The sequence below is a fragment of the Gouania willdenowi genome, chromosome 3 (genome assembly GCF_900634775.1).
Source record: "Gouania willdenowi chromosome 3, fGouWil2.1, whole genome shotgun sequence".
Taxonomy (NCBI): Eukaryota; Metazoa; Chordata; class Actinopteri; order Blenniiformes; family Gobiesocidae; genus Gouania; species Gouania willdenowi.
In genome coordinates, this window is record NC_041046.1 from 16,280,548 (window position 1) to 16,304,927 (window position 24,380).

Consider the following 24,380-nt stretch of genomic DNA (forward strand, 5'->3'; position numbering starts at 1 on the left):
TTTGAGCCGATTTTCACTCGTACGTCTATTTTTGGGATCGGGCCGAGTCTCGGTTCAAGCCATTGGTGGAGTTTGAGATTCTTGCCAGTAGGGGCAGCAAAAAAATTAAAATAAATAAATAAATAGAACATCTCGAGTTTCGCTTCACAAATAGGGAATGAAAATAAATTTACCAATCTAACTGTTTTTATTATTATTTCTTATTTCTGTATCATAAGTTTTGAAAGCTATATTATGGACCTGCCAAAATAAATCCAAAATGCAGCTTGAAATACTCAGCACCCACTGTAACTTAAAGAATGAGAGAGTAAAGTTGCTCAAATTAAGCAGTGTTATAATTTATTATGTTCTACATGATATATGATACAAACACTCAATACATGTGCTTTAATATAAGAGAAACGCTTTAACATAGAGGGATAGACTTGCTGTCAGTTGTAAATCACTAAGTTAAACAACAGGTAGGAGAGAATAAAAGGATCCATATATATTAAAGGGGACACTTTTTTAGCACTTAAATGCAGTTTGTTGTATATTTAGAGTGTTTAGAAGTACAGAAAAGTTCAAAGTAGTCTCTTCAGGTGCTCTGTTGATATCTTTATATTTTGTTTTGGTCATGGCCCAACACTTCGAGCAATCCGCCATTTTTATTTCTCGCAGCGATTTTGTGGTCCAAGCTCAAGGATGCCGAAGTTACGAGAGGATAAGTCAAAATGTTCAGTTTTTGGATGTAGTAACCCACACGCTTCATTACACCGTCTCCCAGCATCAGAACCTTTTCAAAGTGCCTGGTTGAGTTTTATTTTTCACGGAAATGTACCCACATCTGTGGGTAAGGTCATTTTTATGTGCGCGAAGCACTTCAAGGATGACTGCTTCAGCAACCTCCGCCAGTATAAAGAAGGATTTGCCGAAAGACTTCGTCTGATTGAGGGTTCAATTCCTTCTATCTTTGGAGACGACAAACAGAGCACTTCGGTAAGCTGTAAATAACGCTAAAAAGTGTGATGATAAGACATCCCTGTCATTGTTTTGTTAGCATTAGCAGTTGCACCGTCTTCATATTTTAGCGCTGTGTGCTCATTTAGGTTCATCATCATCATTTTCATCTCGCTCCGCCGGATCCGACTCTAGCTCAAACATGTAAGGCTGGATGGACAAGTCTTCCGTTGTTGACATTTTGTAAATAACGTGTGAATAAAAAGTTTCTGCGCCGCTAAATAATTGTATCTCTTCTATCAAACTACAAAAATGGCCGAACAGGGTGGAGTTGAACCGAGTGTCACCTCTGCAACCTGGAGAGGGGGTGGGGTATGAAGTGTCTCATTTGCATTTACAGAGACAGCACCAAAACGAGTTGTTCTCAGAAGCACATCAGAAAAGGGGTAGAAAAGAGGTCTGGGGAGCTATAATAATGAGGAATTCAGACCCAAGCATTGCAGTTCCGCTTTATATAGACCACAACTGTATGATTTATATGTAAAAAGGAAGGATTTAAAGGCATGATATGTCTCCTTTAAAAGCATTTAAAAGTCCAACAACGTAGATTATGGCATTAAAAGTCTCTAACAACGTAATTCCACCTTTGCTGATTGTCTATGCGCTCCAGTGGCCGGTCGATACCAATTTTGTTGCGGGGAGGCAGTCAGGGACATGCAGACAGGGTAAACGAGCAGGCGCACTCTTTAAACTGAGGCAGCGGGGATTACGCACTGCGCTTCCATCAATTCACCTGGCGAATGTCTGCTCACTGGCAAATAAGATGGATGAACTGCTGCTCCTAAACACCAGAAACACGGACTTTTGCAGATCCGCCGCCCTGTGTTTTACTGAAACCTAACTCAGTGAACTCATCCCGGATAGCTCTCCTCATCTACCAGACTTTCAGCTCCTCAGAGCGTACCGCATAAAAGAGCTATCTGGCGATTAACCAAGGTTAATGTAAGGTTAACCTTGGTTAACAAACTGGACCACTGCTACACAGTAATAAAGGATTCATTTCACTATGTCCCCCGTGCAGCTTTGGGGGCTCTCTGATCACTGTCTGATTCACCTCATCCCGACCTGCAGGCATAAATTTAAATCTGCTAAGCCTGTAGTAAGAACTGTAAAGAGGTGGACAGAGGAGTCAAAGCAGGAATTACAGGACAGCTTTGACTGTACTGAGTGGAGTGTTTTTGAAGCTGCATCAGACAACCTAGACGAACTCACTGACACTGTGACATCAGCTTCTGTGAGGACGTGTGTGCAGACCAGGACCTTCTGCACATACAATAACAACAAACCCTGGTTTACACCTCAACTTAGGATGCTGCGTCAGGCTAAGGAGGAAGCCTACATGAGTGGGGACTGGGACCTGTTTAAGGTGGTCCAGGAACAATCTGACCAAAACTGCATCACCTTGACTCCCCAGGAACCTACGCTTGGATCCTGTTTGTGGATTTCAGCTCTGTGTTCAACACCATCATCCCGGACATCCTTCACCAGAAACTCGCCCAGCTCACAGTGCCAGCCTCCACCGTCAGTGTCAGTGGATTACCAACTTCCTGACTGACAGGAAGCAGCAAGTAAGGCTGGGAAGCATCACATCCAGCACCCGGTCACTCAGCACTGGTGCCCCCCAGGGGTGTGTTCTCTCCCCACTGCTATTCTCCCTCTACACCAATGACTGCATGTCAGGGGACCCCTCTGTGAAACTCCTGAAGTTTGCAGACGACACCACCGTCATTGGCCTCATCCAGGACGGGGACGAGTCTGACTTCTGACGGAAAGTGAAACAGCTGGCTCTCTGGTGCAGTCAGGACCATCTGGAGCTGACCCCGCTCAAGACTGTGGGGATGACAGTGGATTTGAGGAGAAATCCCAACCCACCGTTCTGAACAGCACAGTGGCTACCGTGGAGTCTTTCAGGTTCCTGGGATCCACAATCTCACAGGACCTGAAGTGGACCTCCCACATAGACACAATCAGAAAAAAGGCACAGCAGAGGATGTACTTCATGCATCAGCTGAAGAAGTTCAACCTGCCCCAGGAGCTGCTGATCATGTTCTACACCTCCATCATTTGGTCTGTTCTGTGCATCTCCATCACTGTCTGGTTTGGATCCACAAACAAGCTAGACAGACACAGACTACAACAGATTATAAGGTCTGCAGAAAAGATCATCCGTGTTGAACTGCCCCCCATCTAAGACTTCTACCTGTCCAGGATCAAGTAACGAGCAGGTAACATCACTGCAGACCCCTCACACCCTGGACACAATCTGTTTAAACTCCTCCCCTCCAGAAGACGTTACAGATCACTGTACAGTTTCTTCCCCCAGGCTGTCACTCTGATCAACGCTAAACTGTCAAAGAGTGTCAGACCTGTTTCTGTTAAATAACCCTAGAACTAAACAAACTGTCACTTGAATGCTCATGTACATAATATAAATGTTCACCTGCACTACTCATCATTGCACTACTGCACTATTATCCCATATTATTATTATTATTATTATTATTATTATTATTATTATTATTATTATTATTATTATTATTATTATTGTTACTATTATTATTATTATTATTAATATTATTATTATTCTCACACTGCACATGCGCCAACGCCATAGGTCCACTGTAGAATTGACAGACCGTACTGCCCACGTCTGTTCAAACAGTTCCTGGTCCATCACATTGCTGCCTTTGCGAGTGTCTCTCCACTTCCGGGTTCTTCTTCTTCTTCTGTTTTAATGATGACGTTTGAGAGTTCTTCTTCTTCTTCTTCTTCTTCTTCTTCTTCTTCTTCTTCTTCTTCTTCTTCTTCTTCTTCTTCTAATTTGTACATTGCATTTCTGAAAACAAGACCCCGACGTGTCGTGTATCAACGTACAGTGTGAGCAGTCAGATCGTGTCAGAGTGTCGGTCCGTACAATGTGAGAACATGAATCGTGAGCTGTGCACATTTGAGCTAGAGCTGAGTACAATGATTGAAAAAATCCAACAATGTCTGTCCACCTTAATGAAGCCCTAAACCATGAACCAGACTTTCACCTAGCTTTACACTTCATATGCAGTCAAACAAGTCACATTCTGCTGGTAACTCCAAACACTTTGCATATGCTTAGGTGCAGATGAATGGATACCACTGAAACTCTCTGCACACTGTTCCTAAACTAATATTAAGGCAATATTATTTTTGGAGGCCTTTAGTGACTATTAACTGTTTCTGCAGAAAGTCTGTAAACTCCACACTCTGTTTCTGCATGAACTGATCCCTCTCTGTCATTTTACATTAACCTACCACTTCATTGCTGAGTTGCTGTGAATCTGTTTCTTTTGGTTAAATATTGCTGACAGTTGACTGTGGAATTTATCTCAGCAATGAAATTTCAAGGCTGGACTTGCAGAGTGGCATCCTATTACACTTGCAGGAATTTACTGAGAATCTGAGAGCAACACATTCTTTCAAAAATGTTTATAGAAGAAGTCTGTTTCCCTTGGTCAGAGGCAGGGGTGGATAGAGTACAGAAAAAATCTACTTAAGTAAAAGTACTGTTACTTTGATCAAATTTGTACTTAAAGTAAAAGTAAATTTACTGGTGTAAAAATCTACCCGAGTAAAAGTAAAAAGTAGCTCACTTAAAATGTACTCAGATTAAACGATACTTAGTTACTTCTTCTTTTTTTTTTGTTTGGGAGGGGCATTTCTCCCATGCAATAAAAAGATAGAAAGACGTGTATACAGATCAAACTTTTTTATTATTATAATTCATTAGAAAACACCATTTCAAAATAACGTGCTTGCGAACAAGACACGGTGTGGCTAACCTGGATAAATAAAATAAAATAAATGTCAAGGATGTCAATTTCATGAGGTAAGTGCTTGTGTCAATACATCCAATGTGTCAGAGCATCCAATAAACGAAGCGCAGGGAAGACCAGAGTCGGCGCCACGCAGCATTAAATGGGGGGGGCATTAGGAAAACTTTGGGGGGCACAAAAATGCTCCGCTCTGAGTCGCACACAACCTAATGCTATATAAACACAGCCACAAAAATAAAGTTAGCTTGCTAACATACCCCTGACCAAGTGGTCGCTGCAGACTCTGCTCCCCCCGACCGCAGACGTAGGTTTAAAATCCACTTTTTAGGGCGTTGTTCTGTGAGCTTTTTACATTTATCACCCGTGTGAACGATAATCTTCGGTACTCTATAAAATCTCTTTTCCTTTTCTTGTTTAGAATGACTGGAGCAGCCGTAAACTCCACAAAACATGGGCGTTTTGATGATTTCAGAAGGCAGATTCTCAAGTTTCCTGCTCTCCATCAGAATTTAGTGCTCTCGCTTTGTTGCGATGCAGCAATATGAGTCACGTGAATCTACAGAGCAGGCCATAGACATATACACATTCTATTGGCTGATCCTAACAACAGCTCTAGGGTACATTCAACAGCACAAATGTAGCAGACTCCCGTCTGCGTGCGGGATATATTTTACTCTGTAACGGAATCTATTTCAAATGTAGCGAAGTACTGTAGAATTTCCTTAAGTAAAAGTAAAATTACAGATTTTACTTTTACACAAAAAAGCTACTCAATTACAGTAACGAGAGTAAATGTAATATGTTTCTTTACTTTTGGGTGTTTTGTGGTCGTTTTATAAAATTTTCAATCATTTTGTGGGTTTTTAGTTGTTTTTTGGGGCTTTTTTTTTTGTTATTTTGTGTGTTTTTGAGTCAATATGTCATTATGTCTGGCTTCGCTGCTTGATTTTATACACTTAGTGCAATGGCAATGGAAGCCATGTTTTTACATGCTAAAGCAAAAACCTATACTAAAAGTTGCTGCTAAATGTGAAATGGCCTGTACGACAAAGCCGGATAAATATATCTGGGACATCTCTTCGTTAGCGGGCTTCACCTAACCAAACATTACCGGTCACAGGGCAGCTGTACTGCAAAGCTGGTTATTAACACATTCACTGAAGCCAGGTGATTCGAACTTGGCTGTGTGCATGCTCACACAAAAGGGAGTTGAGTTTGCAGTGTCTGACCAATCGCAAACACAGAAACCATGCAGAGCAGCCACCATTACGTACCATGGAAGAACAGACAATGATTATTAAAAGATGAAGAATTAAAATCCTTAATCCCGATCTAAAGCAACACTGTTTCAACAGAAAAAGCAGGAAGGAAAGAATGCTGGTGAGAAATACAGACTGTTAATGCGTAAAATCGTGAGATTGTAATTGGATAATTATGTGCTCTGATCACATTTCTAGTCATGTAGCCCGCCTTAATTTCTCACACACTTCCACAGATGGGGATGAGAGAGCAACATTTTGCTCTGAAGACTGGAGGGAAGCTGATTAAAGGGACAGGCTGCATTCATACCGCTCAGTCGGTCACAGGGCGGTGGTAAGGAAGGAGAGACTTTTACAGTTCTCAGTCTGCTAATAGGAAGTTGGTGCTTCTGTTGGAGCGAAGTTCCCACACTTGACCTCTTCTGGCCATAAACCGTCTGAGTGCATTGATGCAAGAGTCAGTGTCCAAGGATGGTGCAACTTCAGCATGAACTGCTCTAACAGCCAGACAGGTGAAAATAACACTGCTTGACCATGTTTTTTCTCTTTACTTGCTGCTCTTTACTTCAAAAGGCCCAATGTAAATATACTCCCACACAAGTGAATGGAGGCACAATTCTTTCTTCAGTTAAATCTGCCATTTGTTGGTGCACTGGCATAGCATTTAGATGACAACAGAAGATACACTCGGACAGCACCTTCCTTATGGCTGTTGTTACACCAGTTATTCAGTATCTCTCTCTTATGTACGACAACATATGGTTATGACCACCATGTCCAACTTGCTAATGTGTGTGTCTACCGAGAAACTCTAAAACATGGAGATCATTTGTTGCCAATATTACAGACCTTCACTGGCATAAACAATCTACTAAGTCGGCCACCAAGGACTCCGTCTTGCAGTTGTGGGCAGAGCTTCTGAATATCAGTGATATCTCAATAAGTTAACCTTTCTCCAGACTGGCCAGCTCCTCAGGATCTGCTGGCAGTACTTGACAATGGCCAGCTCAGCCTGGTCCAAGTCCCCCACCAGGATATTCCTTCATGGTGGTCCTTTTAAACCTGTTTATCTTCTCTTCCACAGAGGACTCATGTTGCTCCCTGGTGAGGTCAAACCGTGCCAGGGCCAGATGCAACTGTCTTGTCTTTTCCACACAGGAGAAATGCAAGTCTTTTATTCTCAGAATCTATGCCGCAAATTTCTTCAGACATGTCAAGGAGCAAAAATACTGGAACAGATGAAGAACTGCCTCCTCTTCTGCCTGTATTGCATTCATTACTGCCTTTTTTTCACCTAAGGATCTTCAGGGAAAAGTTGGCTAATGTTTTGCAGACTGACTCAATCTCAGAGTGTAACAGAAAGTGAGGCTCTGAAAGCCATGTAGGGTGTTTGATAAATATCTCAACTTTTGGAGGCTATGTTTGCTGAGTTACTGGCTGTGTCCACAAACCTCCACTGTACAGCACAGGAAACTTGAAGGATTTGTGAAACTTGGTTAGGAACCAAATACTTTATAACATGAAGTGTCATTCTTAATGTAGTTGAGGACTGACTCACTGACTGTCCGAACTACAGAATCCTTAAGATCCCTCTGCAGCTCCTTTCTCCAGAGTACATCATATGTCTGGTCATAGTTGCAGCTATGAGCTTCATCCTAGCGATAGTTACAGATTTTAAAGGAGCAACTCCAGATTTTCCCATTACTAAAACACAGTGTAGCTCAGAGTTCTTGTTTGTTGAGGCCAGGTAAGTAACTGTTCGGTATCCTTTCTCACTGGTTTCAGACACCTAGTAACCACAAAATTGTAATATGAAGCTGCTGTATTAGTTTTAACCAACCCTTGGTGTTAAACCAAAGTAAAGTTTCATCTCAGTCTATCTGTCACCCACACAGATTTCTCAGGATTGTCTTGGCTGTTAAAATTACAGGGCTCAATATTCTAAGAGGATCCAAAATGGAGGCAATGATTGATAGTATTTATCTTCTGGTAAGTGACCTTGAACTTATATTTGTCAGATTTAAAAGAAAAAAAATCCACTGTAAGCACTCTCTCCATTGGCAGAGCATCCATCTCGACTTCCAACTGCCCCATGCATTTTGCTCTGAGATGGCTTCCAACGCATCTGATTTAATGCTCATTCACTTTGTGAGGAAAAAGTCCTTCCTTGGAGCATAAAGAGACCAGTTCTTGGTAAAGGGACATAGCTTTTTCCGCTGTGGCTACAGTAATGAGAAAATCATTAATATAAAAAATGTGATGTAACTTGTGTCTTTCTTCCCCACTATAGTGAATCCCATAGTCTTCTGAGGACATAGTTAGCAGAGCTGGGATATATTGTTGCCCCAAACAAATGCTCTCTCATCCTGTACTCAGTAGGCTCTTTCTCCAGAGCGCCATCTGGCCACCAGAATAACCTGAGCAGATAAGTGTCATCAGGAGTAACTCGTACCTGGTGAAACGTGGACTTCATGTCTGCAAATATTACCAAAGGTTCCCTTCTGAATGTGAGTGTTGCTCACAAACTTTTGTTGGCCCACAGTGCTTTGAATAATGTGTTCTTTCATCCCTGTGAGTTACAGTTTGTTGATTAGACTTTCTGTACTAAACACTGCTGTGCTCCCTTGGTTGAAAAAGTCATAGGTGGTGACAATTTTGCTTCCCTTTTTAGATTTTACTTGGACAGGCACAATTGGCAGCTTACAATCTTGGACTCCACCCCCTGTAAGGCCACTTGACACCAGCTTGTTGAAACAGACCTCTGCATCCTTCTCAGCCCACTCTGAATCCTTTTCTCTGTGGAGTACAGTGGCATGCTTAAGGTTACACTTTGAACAGGAAATCCTCTTGCGGCAGTGCTTACTAATGTGTCCTGTAGACAAACAGCTGAAGCAAATGCCATTTCCGTTTAAGAATTCGATCTTCTTCTCATGTTCCATTCTTCCCAACTGTACACACACAACCAGTATTTGCCACGCACCACAGAAAATGCATGTATTTATTTGTAACGTTTTAATTTCTTTGGCTTTCTTTGCAGGGTGAGGTTTGTTCTCCACAGGTTTAACAGTGGTGGCAAAGCTGGCTCCTTTGTTTAGTGTTTTGCAGCTGTTGATAGAATGAATACCTTTGCATTCACATTGAGTTGCACTTAAGATTTTCCTTTTTCCAGAATGAAATTTATTGCATCTGGATGACTTAACGGCTCTGAAAACAGTGTTACAATGTGGCACAATTCTTAACCAATCAGAACAGTCAACAAAACATCCTAATATGATTGGCTAATAAGTCTTCAATCACAGGCGCAGCCGGAGGTGCAGCATGGCAGATGCTGACACAAAGAGGCATCAGGTGAGTTAGAAGTTTTGTAAAATATGAGACGATGTGGAGCTAGTGATACAGCCCCAGATCTCTCTTTTTTTTTTGGAAAATGTTTAACAGAGATTGAAGGCTTGGTGTTTATTATTACTTTTTACCTAAAAGTATGGGGGGAGATGGTGGCTGCTGATTCATATTTATATTAGGTCTGATGATATTAATGAATGAACACTGATGAGCCCAGTATATACAGTATGTGTGGGTGTATATAATATTTTGTTATAATTACATTATGGATCAAAACTGTATGTTTTTATTTTCAAAGATGCCAAATTGAATATTTTGAAATGACCAGAAATCAATGTTCATATTTATTTTTTTCTATTTTATTTATGTATTCAGTTCATTTCCGACATGGTTGCAATCACAGAAATTCACTTTGACATTCAGAGCAAAATCACATCATTGTTTTTTTTTTGTCCTTTTGCATGCTGGAAAGGGCGACGGAAAAAAGCATTTTGCTTATCCAGATCTGTCCCCTGATTTGAACACAGATAATTTTACATCAAACCTCGTTTCTTCCCTGGTCAAACATTCTTATCTTCTTCATACCATAATTTCATCTTTTCATTAACGTTTTTTTTTTTTTTTTCTTTCCTTTTTTATGTGGTGTTCTCGTCTGCAGTCATTGTTCCTGTTGTTACTCCTCCTCACTGTCCTTATATGATACTGAAACAGAAATAAAAAGGTCTCCCATTCAACGCTGCCAAATATAATAATGAATTCTTAATTTTCTATTTCTGTGAAGTAAGTCCATATCCCAGGTTTGATTGTAATTACTATATAGTACCAGAAACTGTCTTTAAACACCTTTAATTAATTAATTGAATTAAACAAACTTTCGACTATGTTACCTCACAAAGTTATAACAGATTTAAATGTCAGTAATATATCACAAAATATGAGCAGGATTGACACGTATTGTGAAATTTCTTAGCGTCCCACATCTTGAACATTGTTGGATTGCAATGGCAGTGATACAGTAAATAGAAAACAGTATTAAATGAAAATGCTTCTTCTGAATCTCTTACAAACAAGCTCTAAGCATTTTTTTTGTTATATAATAACCATTGAATAGCAATAACAGCCGTCTTGAAAAATGGCCGCCATATTGAATTTTTGAGTGGCCAACGCATTTTTCCAGAATAGTGGCCCTTAGAGAGTATCTGTGCCAAATTTCATGCTTTTATACCAAAGTGAATGATTTTATTTTAGTAATCTGCTGCACAACTGGAAAACATTGACTGACAAAGGATAGATTTTATTAAAATAATTATTGAATAAAAAGACATGTCCGACTACTACATTTTGCTCAGAATTCTGAAAAACACAATCAAGTATAATGATGTAATGATAACACAAACTTTAAAGAATCTCACTATGTAAATAAGAGGAATGAAACAGTCATTAGTGCCTCCTGAATAGAATTATTTCTATAGTTTTTTTTATTTTTTCTTGCCATCTCCCTCTTGATATTGGACCAAGACTGACCGAACGATGTATTTTCAGTTCATGTTCTAATCAATATCATTTTGATCATCATTTTGTATGTTTTTTTCCCTTATTTTGTGTGTTTTTGTTGTCGTTTTTTGTGTGTTCTTAGTATTATTTAAAATACTCTATCTCAGTGTGTGTGTATTTGGTGTCCTTTGGTTGTTTCTTATGTCACTTTGTATGTTTCTCTGTTATTTGGGGTATTTTGTGGTAATCGTGTGTGTTTTTCTCTCATTTAGTGTGTCTTTGTTGTCGTTTTGTGTGTTGCTGGTAATCGTAGGTATTACGATCCGCAGGATTACTACTGCAACAACACATCATCAGGATTACTATTGCAACAGCAGGATTACTATTGCAATAACACATCATCAGTAGGGTAAAACTAACCTGTCTCACTTAGTGTGTGTCTTCAGGTGTCATTTTGTGCATTTTGTTTTTGCTTGTCTGTTTTTTTTATTCAGTAGATTTACTCTTTTTTTGTGTGTTTTTTGCTGTTGTTTTGTGAGTAGCTGGTAATATTTAGTATTGTCATTTTCTAAATAAAAAAATAAACATTATAAAACCCCATATTATGCTTTCATTTGTCAATGCCCCCCTCCCTCTCTGTCTCTCTCTCTGAGACATATGTGCCATTGTTTAAATTGAGGGTACTGTATCACCATTTTTAAACATTATTTACATATAAGAAAGAATATTAATAGAGGGTCGCATTATTTCAGATACAGCGGTGTGTTTACATCCGGGACTGTAGCAGCATGAATGTTCGAGGCTCGAGCCCGCTGCTAGCACGCAGGGGGCGGAGCTTCAAAACCTTCTCTCCGTTCCGCTCCGGTACGTCTCTCCGGGGCTGGGGCTCGCCGTGGGGGAAACCGTCCGTATCGTCTGTGGGAGGACAGCCAAACCGTCATAGTTGAGGAAGTGAAATGATAACGTAAGAGCTCCTGAGCAGCAGCAGTAGTCCTCCTTCTCCTCCTCCTCCGCTCCTCTGACAGCCTCACCATGCCTCCGCAGCGTGTGTGCGACCTGCCCAGACAGCAGTCCCTGCTGCTGCCCGCCGTCATCAATCCCTTCGTTCAAGACACCAAACTGAGCAAAGCAGCTGTCCTCAAAGTGAGTAAACGGTTTCATCTTCAGCTCATTGTTCCAGTGAACCACATCGATCACACTAGGGCTGCTCTCCCACCTAGGCCTGTAATCGGCTACAGCCACAATCGGCTTCCAAAGCTGTGTTTATGCTGCGCATACAATAAGAGCCATTGTGTGTGTGTGTCTGTGTTGTTGTTGTTGTTTTTCCCCCAGAAAAAAAATCACACATGTGGGCTTATATGCTTGTGCATATTTGTGCTCTTATAGCAGCAAATATCAGCCTGTGAGCTGTTGCATAAGCTGACAGCAGTGTACCATGTAATGTTGAAGGTCCATCATGTATGATGATGTATGTGCTCCTCTCTTTCTCTCCTCTCAGTGTGTCCTGCTGGGGATCTTCCTGGTTCCTGTCAGGGCCGTCCTCATCTCTCTGGTCCTGATGGTGACATGGCCCGTATCTGTCATTATAACCTTCAAGCATCCTTTAAAAGGAGCAGTGGAGCCAATGACAGGCTGGAGACGGTAACTATGGATACAAACAGCATCCTGCTGCAACAGTTGCCATCCAAGTGGCCTGCAGTTTGTTTACGTACTTAAAAACTGGACTTTTATTTTGTTCAAATCAAATTTATCGCAGATGGTTTTCCTCAAGGATTAGAGTTGGTACTTCCTCTTTTTCTAAAGCACGTGTATCCTTATTGTGTACGCTGTACAAAGAACACATACACATGTAAAAACTATACACATACACATGTAAAAACTATATATATATTTTTGTTTTTGTACACTGTACAAAACACACATAAAAATATATTTTTCTGAAAATATAGAAAAAAATATAGAAAAAACAATATTGTCCTTATTGTACGCTGTACAAAGAACACATACACATGTAAAAACTGTATATATATATTTTTTTTGTACACTGTACAAAACACACAAAATATATTTTTCTGAAAATACAGAAAAAACAATATTTTTGTACGCTGTACAAAACACACACATTAAAAAATAGAAATTTATAAAAATATAGAAAAAAATACGTTTGTACGCTTTTTTACATTTTGTCAATTCAGTGTCCTTTTATGGAGTTTTGTAGACACTGTCTATAGTTTTCTAAGTTTTTTTGTCATTCTATGTTTGTATAGTTTAGAGGAAGTGTCTTCTCTGTGTTAGTTCTGGGAAATGTGCGGCTTATGAGTAAAGTAAAAAGTGGTGCAACTTGTTGTTCCTAAAACTCACATTTCTTGTTTGTATTTGTTGAAAACTGAAAAAAAAAAAAACAGTATTTGAAGAGAAACGGTTACAAAAATACTGAAAAATACTTTATGCTCAAACGGTCAAGTTTAGAACTTAAGAAGTACAAAAGAACTACTAGAGAATATTTGCTTTTCCTGATGAAAATGTCTCACTGTATTAGCGTAGCAATTGCTAGCATTTGTATTCACTTAGAAATCGCTAGTGTTAGTGTTAGCATTAGCATAACATTAGCATTATTCTAGTGTTAGCATTAGCCTAACCGAGCATTAGCATTAACCTAGCAATGGCATTAGCACTAATCTAGCATTAGCACTAACCGAGCATTAGCTAAACGTTAGCAATAAGGTTGAAAAAGTTGAAAAAAAAATTGATAGCTTATTTGTCAAAATGGGACAAATGGTGTAGGAGGAAAAGTTAACCCAGACACACAAAAAAAATCAACAATAATCCTCAGTGAATATAAAATGTACAATACATTACAAAAGAGCTCTAAATACAAATAATATTTCCTTTCTGCAGATTTATGTGTCGGAATGTGATGGCTGTGCTGGGAAGAGCGTACTACTTCTGTATGGGCTTCAGAGTGGTGGTTAAAGGGAAGCAGGTCAGCAGCAGTGAAGCTCCCATCCTGGCAGTGGCTCCACACTCCACCTTCTTTGACGGGATCGTGTGCATCATGGCCGGCCTGCCCTCCACCGTGTCCCGAGTGGAAAACCTGGCTACGCCTATTTTTGGAAGTAAGACTTTTTATACTTGTCTTTATTTCATCCCCGTAAAGCAGGGATGTTGGTTTGTGTAGTTGTGTCCGAAGATATTTTTTAGGGATGCACTGAAATGAAAATTAATTGCCAAGATCGAAAATGAAAAAAACCAAGGCCGAAAACCGAAACACCGAAATAAATTATTAAGCAAATTATTAGTCCTATAGCATTTATAGCTCTGAATGTGTACTAACCTCACTAAAATTAAAACAAGGCAACTGACGTTCCAAAAATGCACAATATAAGATAAAAAAAAATCCTAAATTTATGACTTGACCCGCTCATAGATTAATTTATATTGTACAAGCCTATAACTGACTGTGCTGCTGAAAAAGAGTCACATTAGTTCCTGCGATTTTCATTTAGTCTTCTTTTTGAATAGTATGTTAAGTTGAGGTTTTGTTTATTCAGACAGTTTTTCATGAAATGTCGACTGCCAGTCTTCGTCAGCGGAGTTCTGCTAATCGTCTTTGATGGTTCCTTTGAAGTTTCACTTGACTTCCATGTAATAGTTCCAGTGAGATTTATCAATAATAAATCAAAAACTGCCTCCATAAAATAAAAGTGAGTTTTGAAACATTTGGCACCACAGATTAATTTTACAAAGTCAATACTTTCCTTAGTAACAAATAATGGAAGAAGTGTACAGTAATGTCCAGACGCGGCTAATTTGTGGAGTTTTTCCAGTTTTGCAAGCTTCACGCCGTGAAAATAATTGAGCTCCGTTACATTAGACCAATTAAATTGCCGTTAGTTTTGTTCAGGAGCGATCAGTGCTCTGGACTCTGAGGTTGATGCAGAAGCTTACGTAATGAGAACTGACAGACGGAGACGGAACGGAGATCAGAACCTATATGGATATCAATTTTTTTTTTTATCAGCCTTAGCCGATGACCGATGCGGACTGCTGATTTTCTTAAATCAATGATTGGAGCCGATGCTACTTTTGCTCCCTCAATTTACATCATAAAATATATACAATGATAACAAATGGTACAAGTCTCAATTAAAAAAAGGAACATTATTGAAATTAACAAAGGTGAGATAGAACGACACCAAGTAAAAAATATTTAACAAATAATAAAAAGAGGTGGTGTAGAACAAGAACAAGTAAAAAATAGAGTGAGACATCTCGTAAAATATTATGAAAGAGAACTCTTCGTCCTTGTCCTGAAAATAGCTTTGACAAAAGTTGACCTTACTGAAGATATATTTTATTAACAGGATTATTGAGTATAATTATGTATAATTATAGTATTAAACACAAACAAGAAACCATGAATAATTCAATTCCAACACAACCCCAGAACATAAATTAGCAGAGGAAAATAACGTGATGTCAGATGTGCATTAAGCAACAAACTGTTCAAGTTTCTGTTCTAAATTGCATCAACATTCACAGGAATATTCAAACAAGTAATTAACTGTTTCTCAAAGTTTTAAAAACCCTCCTTCTCAGCGCAGCGCTCTCATATCACTGTAATGATTGTATCCCACTGAGTGAGAAGCAGAGAGGGAGGGAGAGAGAAACACACACACACACACCTACATACACATAAGCCACACCTCCAGCCAGCTGCTCGTTAAATACAACTGCGACAACAACACGGAACAGTAAAAGATGCTTTGAAAGTTTAAAACTTGTCGTTGGGGTTGAAGAGCTTCCTTCACGTTCTGCTAGTCGGGGGAGGGGCTCTGCACTCTGCAGCCTCTGTCTCCGGAAACACGAGCAGCCTGTGGCAGCCGCTCTGTAATTAAAGCAGATCGGCAAACACAGCAGTGTACATCGGCCGATGCCGTTACACGTAAAACACGCAAAAATCGGCCAATGAATCGGTCGATCACTAATCAGAACAGTATGGATAAAGTATACATCAGCCAGTTTGTAATAGAAGGAAACAATAAACAGCATAAAGTTACCATATCACTACTTTGGGTTTGTTCAGAAGAAATCACGCCCGTATTCTGAGTCTGACTCAAAGTCTGGACTCGCTGTGATCGCTCTGCGGTAGTTCACGGAAAGAAGAACAGAGGGAGTGGTGCATCAGTCTGGTTCCAGTAAAAAGTGACCATACAAAGCTGTAAATGGACTGATACGTAGACGTGGAGCAGTGAAGAGAGTTCATGTGTAGATGGAAACTTATCAATTGAAATACGGAAATCTCCATTAAAGCTAATGAGAGAACAGCAGCTCGCCTACCTGCCCGTTCTGATTGGCCGTCGTTTTGAAGGGCACTGTACCCTATTGGCATCAGTCAATAGGGTGCAGTGCCCTATGCGGTGCATTCAATAGCCCGGAAAATACGGTATTTATATGTCAATATCTCAGGGAAGCACAGTTGGGTTTTTTAGAACCTATTTTTCATTTTGAAAGTAGAAAACAGGTACATTTTTATACACAATTTTCTAACTTTTTTAGCTTAAAATTTTCTATGTTCGTAAAAAATCTCATTATTACTTTCCACTTAAACTCCCTCCAAGTATGTGAGTTGGTCACTAAATGTGCCGTAGGGCAGATTTCCTCCCACTTCTCTAAACATGTTTGTTTGATGTAATATTTCAGATGTTTTAATATCTTTAAAGGAGTCTGGAAATGGTCTTGTTTGTCAATTCCCTGTAGGGTTTGTGCGCTGCCTCCAGCCTGTGCTGGTGTCCAGGAAGGACCCAGATTCCAGGAAGAACACCATTCAAGAGATTGAGAGCAGGGCCAAATCAGACGGCCGCTGGCCACAGGTTTGTCACATTTACCACACACTCACTCACACAAGTATCACTCAAGAGACTAACTTTTAGATATGCAGACTAAATAAGAACAAAAAGTAATATTTACTTGAAACAAGTCTAATTATCTCACACACAAAACTGGAAACTAGCTTGTATTGCTCAAAACAAGATGCAGAAGATAATTTGGCTAGATTTAAGAAAATAAATCTTGTTAAGATACAAGAAATTTGCAGTGTAGTTAAAGGTTCTGGCTTTGGTCTATTTTTTTATCAATCATTGGAAGTTGAGTATTAGCTTGCACAGCAGCTTTTACATTTTGTGTAACGCACTTGATATCGAGTTACTTGTTTATTGTAAATGTGATCAACATTTATTACCGTATGAAAGCAGGTTCCATTTTGAAAATGTTTTGCTCCTTAGGTCCTGATATTTCCAGAGGGAACTTGTACGAATCGCTCATGTCTTATAACTTTTAAACAAGGTAAAGATGTTTGCAAACATGTTTGGTTATGAACAACTAATTGCATACAATACTTGAATCCATTCATTCATTAATTTATGATTTCATTCAAATCATTATCTGTGATGTTTATTAAAAGTCAAACCACCTTGAATGTTTTACAGTTTTGAAGTAACTTATACAAGACAATCTGTTGTTTGCAAATTTCTGTTCACAGGAAGGGAAAAAAAGAAAACTCTAACAACAGCTCATTGAAATGAACTTCTCAGTAGTTTTTTTCACACCCTTTGACATTTTGTATCTTTTAATCTTTTAGAGAAGTCCTATCATTCAGTGTTGCTAGTTGTTTTCTTTGGCACTAAGGTGTTATCTGATAAACTGGTCTGACTGGGCTACCAGAGTCAGATCACAGGTTTCGTGTCAGATGTACTAGAAATATTCAGCACTGGTTTTGTGCTTCTCAACCCAACTGTAGGTGCCTTCATCCCTGGAGTCCCCGTGCAGCCTGTGATAATGAGATATCCCAACTCACTGGTGAGTTTCTGCTTGTGTAGAAATATAGATTTAAATCTTCACACATAAAGGGGATTATTTATCAGAACCAATTAGGGCTGGGCGCTGTGGCCTAGATGCTGTATAAAATCTCCCATTTTGTCACAAAAAAAATGATAACGATATAACTTTTTAAAGAAATCAATAAGTGCAATAAGTAAAATGAACCCCTATTTACTTAGTGGAAATAAAGTGCCAGCTGTTCTTTTGTTAAAAAAAAAAACAAATAAAACACTTTGTAGTTTCAAAGAAGACAGACTTGTTTACATTCACATTGAAAGCTGCACTATTTTCAAAAACATTAACAAAGAATTCTCTCATTACGGAACCTGAAGAAATTACACATCACATTCTTTTTCTCTAGCTTTAAACAATACCACGAACTCACTTCATCTTAATCTGAGCAAAACTCAACATTTTAGATACATTTTTTATATATTTATATTGTAATAAATATTAGAATTACATATGTAATACATAATAGTAATAAATATATTATTTTCTATATATTTTTAAGACCTTCGAAGATGACGACACAACATAAAAATATTCAAATTGTTGGTAGTTTTCTGTTAGGCCGGTTCCTTAGTTTTATGGTTAACTTTTTCAAGTTTTTAAAAATGTTAAACTCAATGCTGCTCTGGGTTTAATTGAGCGGTTTCATTTTTTTTTTTTTTTAATAACATTTTATTTACAAATGTTATCTATAATGAGTGGTAAATTCTCCAGGTTTTTTTTTTTTTTAAAGGTTAACAGATTTAATTTATTTCAATGTACTAGTTTTTTACAAGTTCTTAAAAAAAAAAAAATATATATATATATATATATATATATATATATATATATATCTTATTATGGAAGGGACATTTGCTTTACTTTTTACTTAAGTACATTTAGTAGCATGTACTTGAACTTTTACCAGAGTTATTTTTTATTCAAGTATCAATAGAATCAGAATCAGAAAGGTTTTTATTTGCCAAGTACAGTTTAAAACACCACAAAGAATTTGACTTGGTAGTTGGTGGGAAGAACATACTCACGCCTCGGTGTGTTGGTGTAAAAGTTCTTTTACTTGAGTACTGAAGACTAGTATTTTCACCACCTCTGGTGATACCTTGGGTGAATGATTTCCACCACTGTCATTTGTTTTTTAGCGTGAGTTTGTTGTTTTGTTGTCCTCGTAAAGATTAGCACTTCTTTACTCGGTTGGATGTTATGTTTTAGATGCTGGAATACGTTTGTTGTGCTGCTGTCCTTTGTCCTAGTCACTTGTTCCACGTTTGTCACCACTAACCCAAACCCATTCTAAACCACTGACGATACTATTCCTTTCTTTGGAACAAACTTTTCACGCTTGTTAGCGGTAGCCATGTTGTTGCTGTGGGCATGTTTGTGAAAAAAACAAGGGTGAGGGGGGAGCTATGGAAGCTTGTGTGGGCAAAAGGTGCGCAGTAGCAATATGAGAAAAAAATGCTAATTTTATGTTTTTTTAAATGACACGAAACAAAAAACTTGAATTAATCGATTAATGTATATATCGCCCAGGCCTAGAACCAAAGTACCTGTCTGTTTAACTGTGTGATCAAACTTTCAACGAGCAGATGTGAACAGGAAGTATAAGTCACGCGAGAGAGGTAAGTCACGCGAGATGTTCTGAGAGTCACATGACAAGCTGAGAAAATTCAACATGGCGGCTCGCTGCCGTGACTAGTTTACCGATCCTGTTTACGTGCACATACTAACGATTTTTACCGTTAAATCAACGCCACCAACGAGAGCCGACCACGCGCCCTCTCACCAGCCAGAGTGGAGGACCTCGAGGACTTCATAGATAGATATTACGCTGAGTACGTGATGGAGTCCGGACCAAAAGCCAGTACATCAGGTAAGTCGGCGAAGCGCCGGAAAACGATTCGGCCACCGATACATCAGACCTCGAGGTAGAATCCCACACGGAACTCCTACAGACCATAATTAAGAGGCTGGATGTGCTCGACTTACTGCACCGAGACGTTCAGGAAATGAAAGTCAGCCTGGAATTTGCCTATCAACAAATCCAGGACTTACAAAAAGATAATCATGATATCCATTCGGCTTTATCTGCGGTGAGCTCCGAGGTAAAAGAGCTGAAAAAAGAAAACAAGTTTCTTAAAGAATCAGTCCTGGACATCCAATCTCGTAGTATGAGAGACAACGTAATATTCTCAGGTATTCCAGAAACCCCCAACGATGACCCACATGCTCTGCTGAAAGACTTCATGTCGTCGGCGCTTAAAATCCCGGCAGAAACCGTGAAAACATCACATTTCACCGTGTCCATCGCCTCGGACCACGGAGAGGAAACCGTCCACGTCCCATCATTGCCAAATTTGAGCACTTTCAACAGAAGATCCAGGTTAAAAGTAAAGGTCGGGAACTTAAAGGTACGCAATTCGGCATGAATGATCAATTCCCTCGGGAAATAAACGAACGTCGAAAAACCCTGTATCCTATCTTTAAAGAAAACCGACAGAAAGGCAAAAATTCCAAACTGGTCGTAGACAAGCTTTACATAGATGGCCAACTGTTTAGGGACTTAAACATCACGCCCTGGCTCTACTGAGAAAGACAAATCTAAAAATAATAATAATAATGAAGTTAAAAAAAAAAAACACAACACAGGTGTTATGTGAGTTAACATTGAAAGGATAATTCTCCACTTATGGTGAAGCTAAGGTAGCATTATTTTTTTAAAAAAAATTAAAATAAATATATATGTTGTATGTGTGTATGTATATATCTGTACATTAAAAAAAAAAAAAAAAGGGCAAATAAAAACAATAAATACATTTAAAAAAAAAAAAAAAAAAAGTGTGTATGTATGTGTGTGTGTATGTGTATGTATGTATGTATACATATGTATGTATGTATGTGTGTATATGCATGTGTTTATATATGTATGTGTATGTAGATGTGTGTGTATGTATATGTATGTGTGTATATGTATATATATATATATATATATATGTATGTGTATATGTTTATGTGTGTATGTGTGTGTGTATATATGTGCATGTATATGTATGTATGTGTGTATGTGTATGTATGTGTGTATGTATATATGTATATATATGTCTATGTATATATGTATATATATGTTTATATGTATGTGTATGTATGTATGTATGTATATATGTATGTATGTATGTGTGTGTATCATTATATATTAATATATAAATAGAGAAAATATATATAAAATAATGATAACTCCATAAAAAAAAAAAAAAATAAAAAAAATATATGTATATATATATATAACAATAATAATAATTAAAATAAATACATACATAAAGATAATAATAACACTAAAATAAAAACATGGATAGGTATATATAGACACGTAGTGTAGTATGTTTTGTATGTATGCTACCATATTGGCTTAGATTTGGTAAACACTTTTTGGCACGTACTCTCTCACAGGACACTCTCTACCCTCATGTCAACTCACTCGTCTCGAACCCCTCACTCTTTTTTTTTGTTTCACACTCACTCAACACCCACAACACCCCCCACCTCCTATACATCACTATAAATTACCCCTTGCTCCTTTTACTCTTTTGATATTGGTTGTTGTTCATTGTATGTTTGTGCTCTTCACTAACCTATTCAATCCAGTCCCTTTACCCCGTGGTGCTATCGCATGATAAATATGTCTCCTCTTCTTTCTTTCCTTGCATCCAAGCTTTTTACAACACAGTGCACAAATGCTCACAGATTCTCACTTATGCTCACACCTGTATGGACTAACACTCACCTCACTCTATGTATCAGTTTACAGTAACTTCTTGGAATGTGCGTGGCATTCGCTCACAGGCTAAAAAGATTAAGATATTGACTATGTATCAAGATTAAATGCAGACATTGTCTTCTTTCAAGAAACTCACTTACTTAAATCAGAAGAAAAATCCCTGACAGATTCAAATTTTAACAAGATATATAATTCATGTTTTAATTCCAGACAAAGAGGAGTCTCGGTTCTTCTCAACAAAAGGTTACCCGTTAACATAATCAACTCCGTCATAGACCCAGAGGGTAGATATATTATTATCAAAGTAGTAATCTATAATAAATGTTTCACAATTCTTAATCTATATGCCCCCAATAATGATGACCCTGATTTTTTCCATAGAATTTTCTCAGAGCTTTCAGACCTTTCTGCAGACTCGTCTCTAATCATCGGAGGTGACTTCAATCTGGCGCTCAACACATCATTGGACAGATCTAGTAAGTGCTCAAATACAAAACCATCTCGATCTGCTAAAATATTAATGGATTACATGGAAGACCTTGGAATAGGAGATGTATGGAGACTGAATAACCCAACTAAAAAAGAATATACCTTCTTCTCCCCTGTGCATAAATCCTTCTCCCGAATTGACTTTTTTCTTTCAAATAATTCCATCGTACATAAGATGTCCTCTAAAATACATCCTATAATTATTAGCGATCATGCCCCAATATCCCTCACCCTGCAGTGTGACTCTAATCAGAAAGTATCCTCTCTATGGCGCTTTAACACTTCATTACTTAATGACAGTAAATTTGAAAAAATTATAAGAAAAGAATGGGAGGACTTTCTATTGACAAACGACTCCCCGGAAATATCACCGTCCTTACTCTGGGAAACTGGCAAGGCTGTCATTAGAGGGAAGATTATATCATACTCTTCTTTTAAGAAAAAACAGGAACAGATGGCAGAAAAAACACTTGAAGAAAAGATCAAAAAACTTACGGAAGAATACGCAGCTAACCCTTCTGAACTTTTATGGGAAAAAACTCCAAAATACAAAACTTAATCTGAATATCATCTTATCTAAAAAAACCGACTTCATTTTGCAACAATTACGATACAAAAACTTTGACTACAATATAAATCAGGCAAATATTTAGCAAATCAGCTCAAACATAGTAAAGAAAATTCCTTTATAGCAGCAATTTCTGATAACGCAGGTCAAACTTTAAACTTACCTCAGGACATTAATAACATCTTTCATGATTATTATCAAAACTTATACTCATCAAATTTAAACCCTGACCCTGAAGATATTAAAACCTTTCTTAATAAACTAAACCTACCACAGCTCACTATAGATCAGAAAACCACCTTAGACTCACCATTAACCTTACAAGAATTACAAATGCTTTAGATAGCATGTCAACAGGCAAAGCACCCAGGTCCAGATGGGTTCCCTGCTGAATTCCTTAAACATTTCTGGTCAATGCTGGCTCCACTATTTTTCAGAGTAGTAACAGAGATCAAAAATAAAGGGCATGTAGGAGGTCACATGAATACAGCGAACATTAAATTGTTACTTAAACCAGACAAAAACCCCATATTACCCTCAAGCTATCGTCCCATCTCACTTATTAACACAGACTTAAAAATTATTTTCCAAAGCACTCACATCCAGGTTAGAGAAAGTAGTACAGTCAATTATACACCAAGACCAGACAGGTTTTATTAAAAATAGACACTCCACAGACAATGTGAGAAGACTGTTTAATGTGATCAACATGGCACAGAACTCTAAAAAGAAAACAATAATCTTGTCACTCGATGCAGAAAAAGCATTTGATAGAGTAAACTGGTCATTCCTCCTAACTGTCCTTGGCAAATTTGGCTTCGGAGAATCATTCATACAATGGATCTCCACCCTGTACAATAAACCTAAGGCCTCAGTAACCACAAACAAAATAACATCCCAAAGCTTCACACTGCAGAGGGGAACCAGACAAGGCTGTCCACTCTCACCTTTGCTTTTTGCAATATTCGTTGAACCTCTCGCAGCAGCTGTACGTCAGAACTCTGTTATTAAAGGAATCCACTCATCCATCTCAGAACACAAAATTAATCTCTACGCGGATGACATTTACTCTATTTGGAAGAACCGCAATCCTCTTTAGAGGAAGTATTTAATCTAATAAACAGCTTCTCTAAATTATCAGACTATTCCATTAACTGGACAAAAATCATCAATCCTCCCTTTGACAAAAAACTCTTGGAATCCTGCACACCAAAATCCACACACCCCTCCACCACAAATACAATTAAATATCTAGGTTTAAATATATCACCAAACTTAAATGAATTAATTAAACTAAATCATGATCCGATGTTGGACAAAGTCACAGAAGATCTGCGGAGATGAACAATCTCCCATCTCACTACTTGGCAGGATAGCCTCAGTTAAAATGAAAATCTTACCAAAAATAAACTACTTGTTCTCAATGATACCACTAAAACCACCAAAACAATGGTTCAAAGATTAGATTCTACAACTACAAAATTCTATACTAGAAATAAAAAACCTAAAATAAGCCTTTCTACCCTTCAAAAAAACAAAGACGAGGGTGGTTTAGAAGCCCCTAATTTCATGCATTATTACTTAGCAAACCAAATACTATATTTAACAGAATGGCTAATCCAAAAGAATACTACAACACCTGGCTAGAAATAGAACAGTTAGACTGCAAACACATTAAACTCTCTGATCTCCCTTTATCACTGCGACCCTCAAACATCACAACTGCTTTAAAAACCCACTAATTGCCTCCACACTGACTG

The 24,380-nt window shown here is 38.3% G+C and overlaps 1 protein-coding gene and 1 long non-coding RNA gene across 2 annotated transcripts; both read left to right on the forward strand.

The window, feature by feature from the left end:
- Window positions 1–8,133: 8,133 nt before the first annotated feature.
- On the forward strand, window positions 8,134–9,012 carry LOC114460642 (uncharacterized). The gene is made up of 3 exons (XR_003673695.1): window positions 8,134–8,257; window positions 8,355–8,571; window positions 8,736–9,012. It is a non-coding gene; the product is annotated as an uncharacterized LOC114460642 (long non-coding RNA).
- A 2,657-nt stretch (window positions 9,013–11,669) lies between these two features.
- On the forward strand, window positions 11,670–18,499 carry LOC114460634 (lysophosphatidylcholine acyltransferase 2-like). The gene is made up of 6 exons (XM_028442540.1): window positions 11,670–12,043; window positions 12,399–12,541; window positions 13,799–14,016; window positions 16,661–16,773; window positions 17,185–17,245; window positions 17,700–18,499. Exons 1-6 carry the CDS (start codon window positions 11,933–11,935, stop codon window positions 17,804–17,806), a joined length of 753 nt encoding a protein of 250 aa, XP_028298341.1. The 5' UTR covers window positions 11,670–11,932; the 3' UTR covers window positions 17,807–18,499.
- The last annotated feature ends 5,881 nt before the right edge of the window (window positions 18,500–24,380 follow it).

Coding starts and splice junctions, on each gene's coding strand:
- LOC114460634 (XM_028442540.1), top strand. CDS start 11,933: ATGCCTCCGCAGCGTGTGTGCGACCTGCCCAGACAGCAGTCCCTGCTG. Junction 12,542..13,798: donor CCAATGACAGGCTGGAGACG/GTAACTATGGAT, acceptor TCCTTTCTGCAG/ATTTATGTGTCGGAATGTGA. Junction 16,774..17,184: donor CAGACGGCCGCTGGCCACAG/GTTTGTCACATT, acceptor TTTGCTCCTTAG/GTCCTGATATTTCCAGAGGG.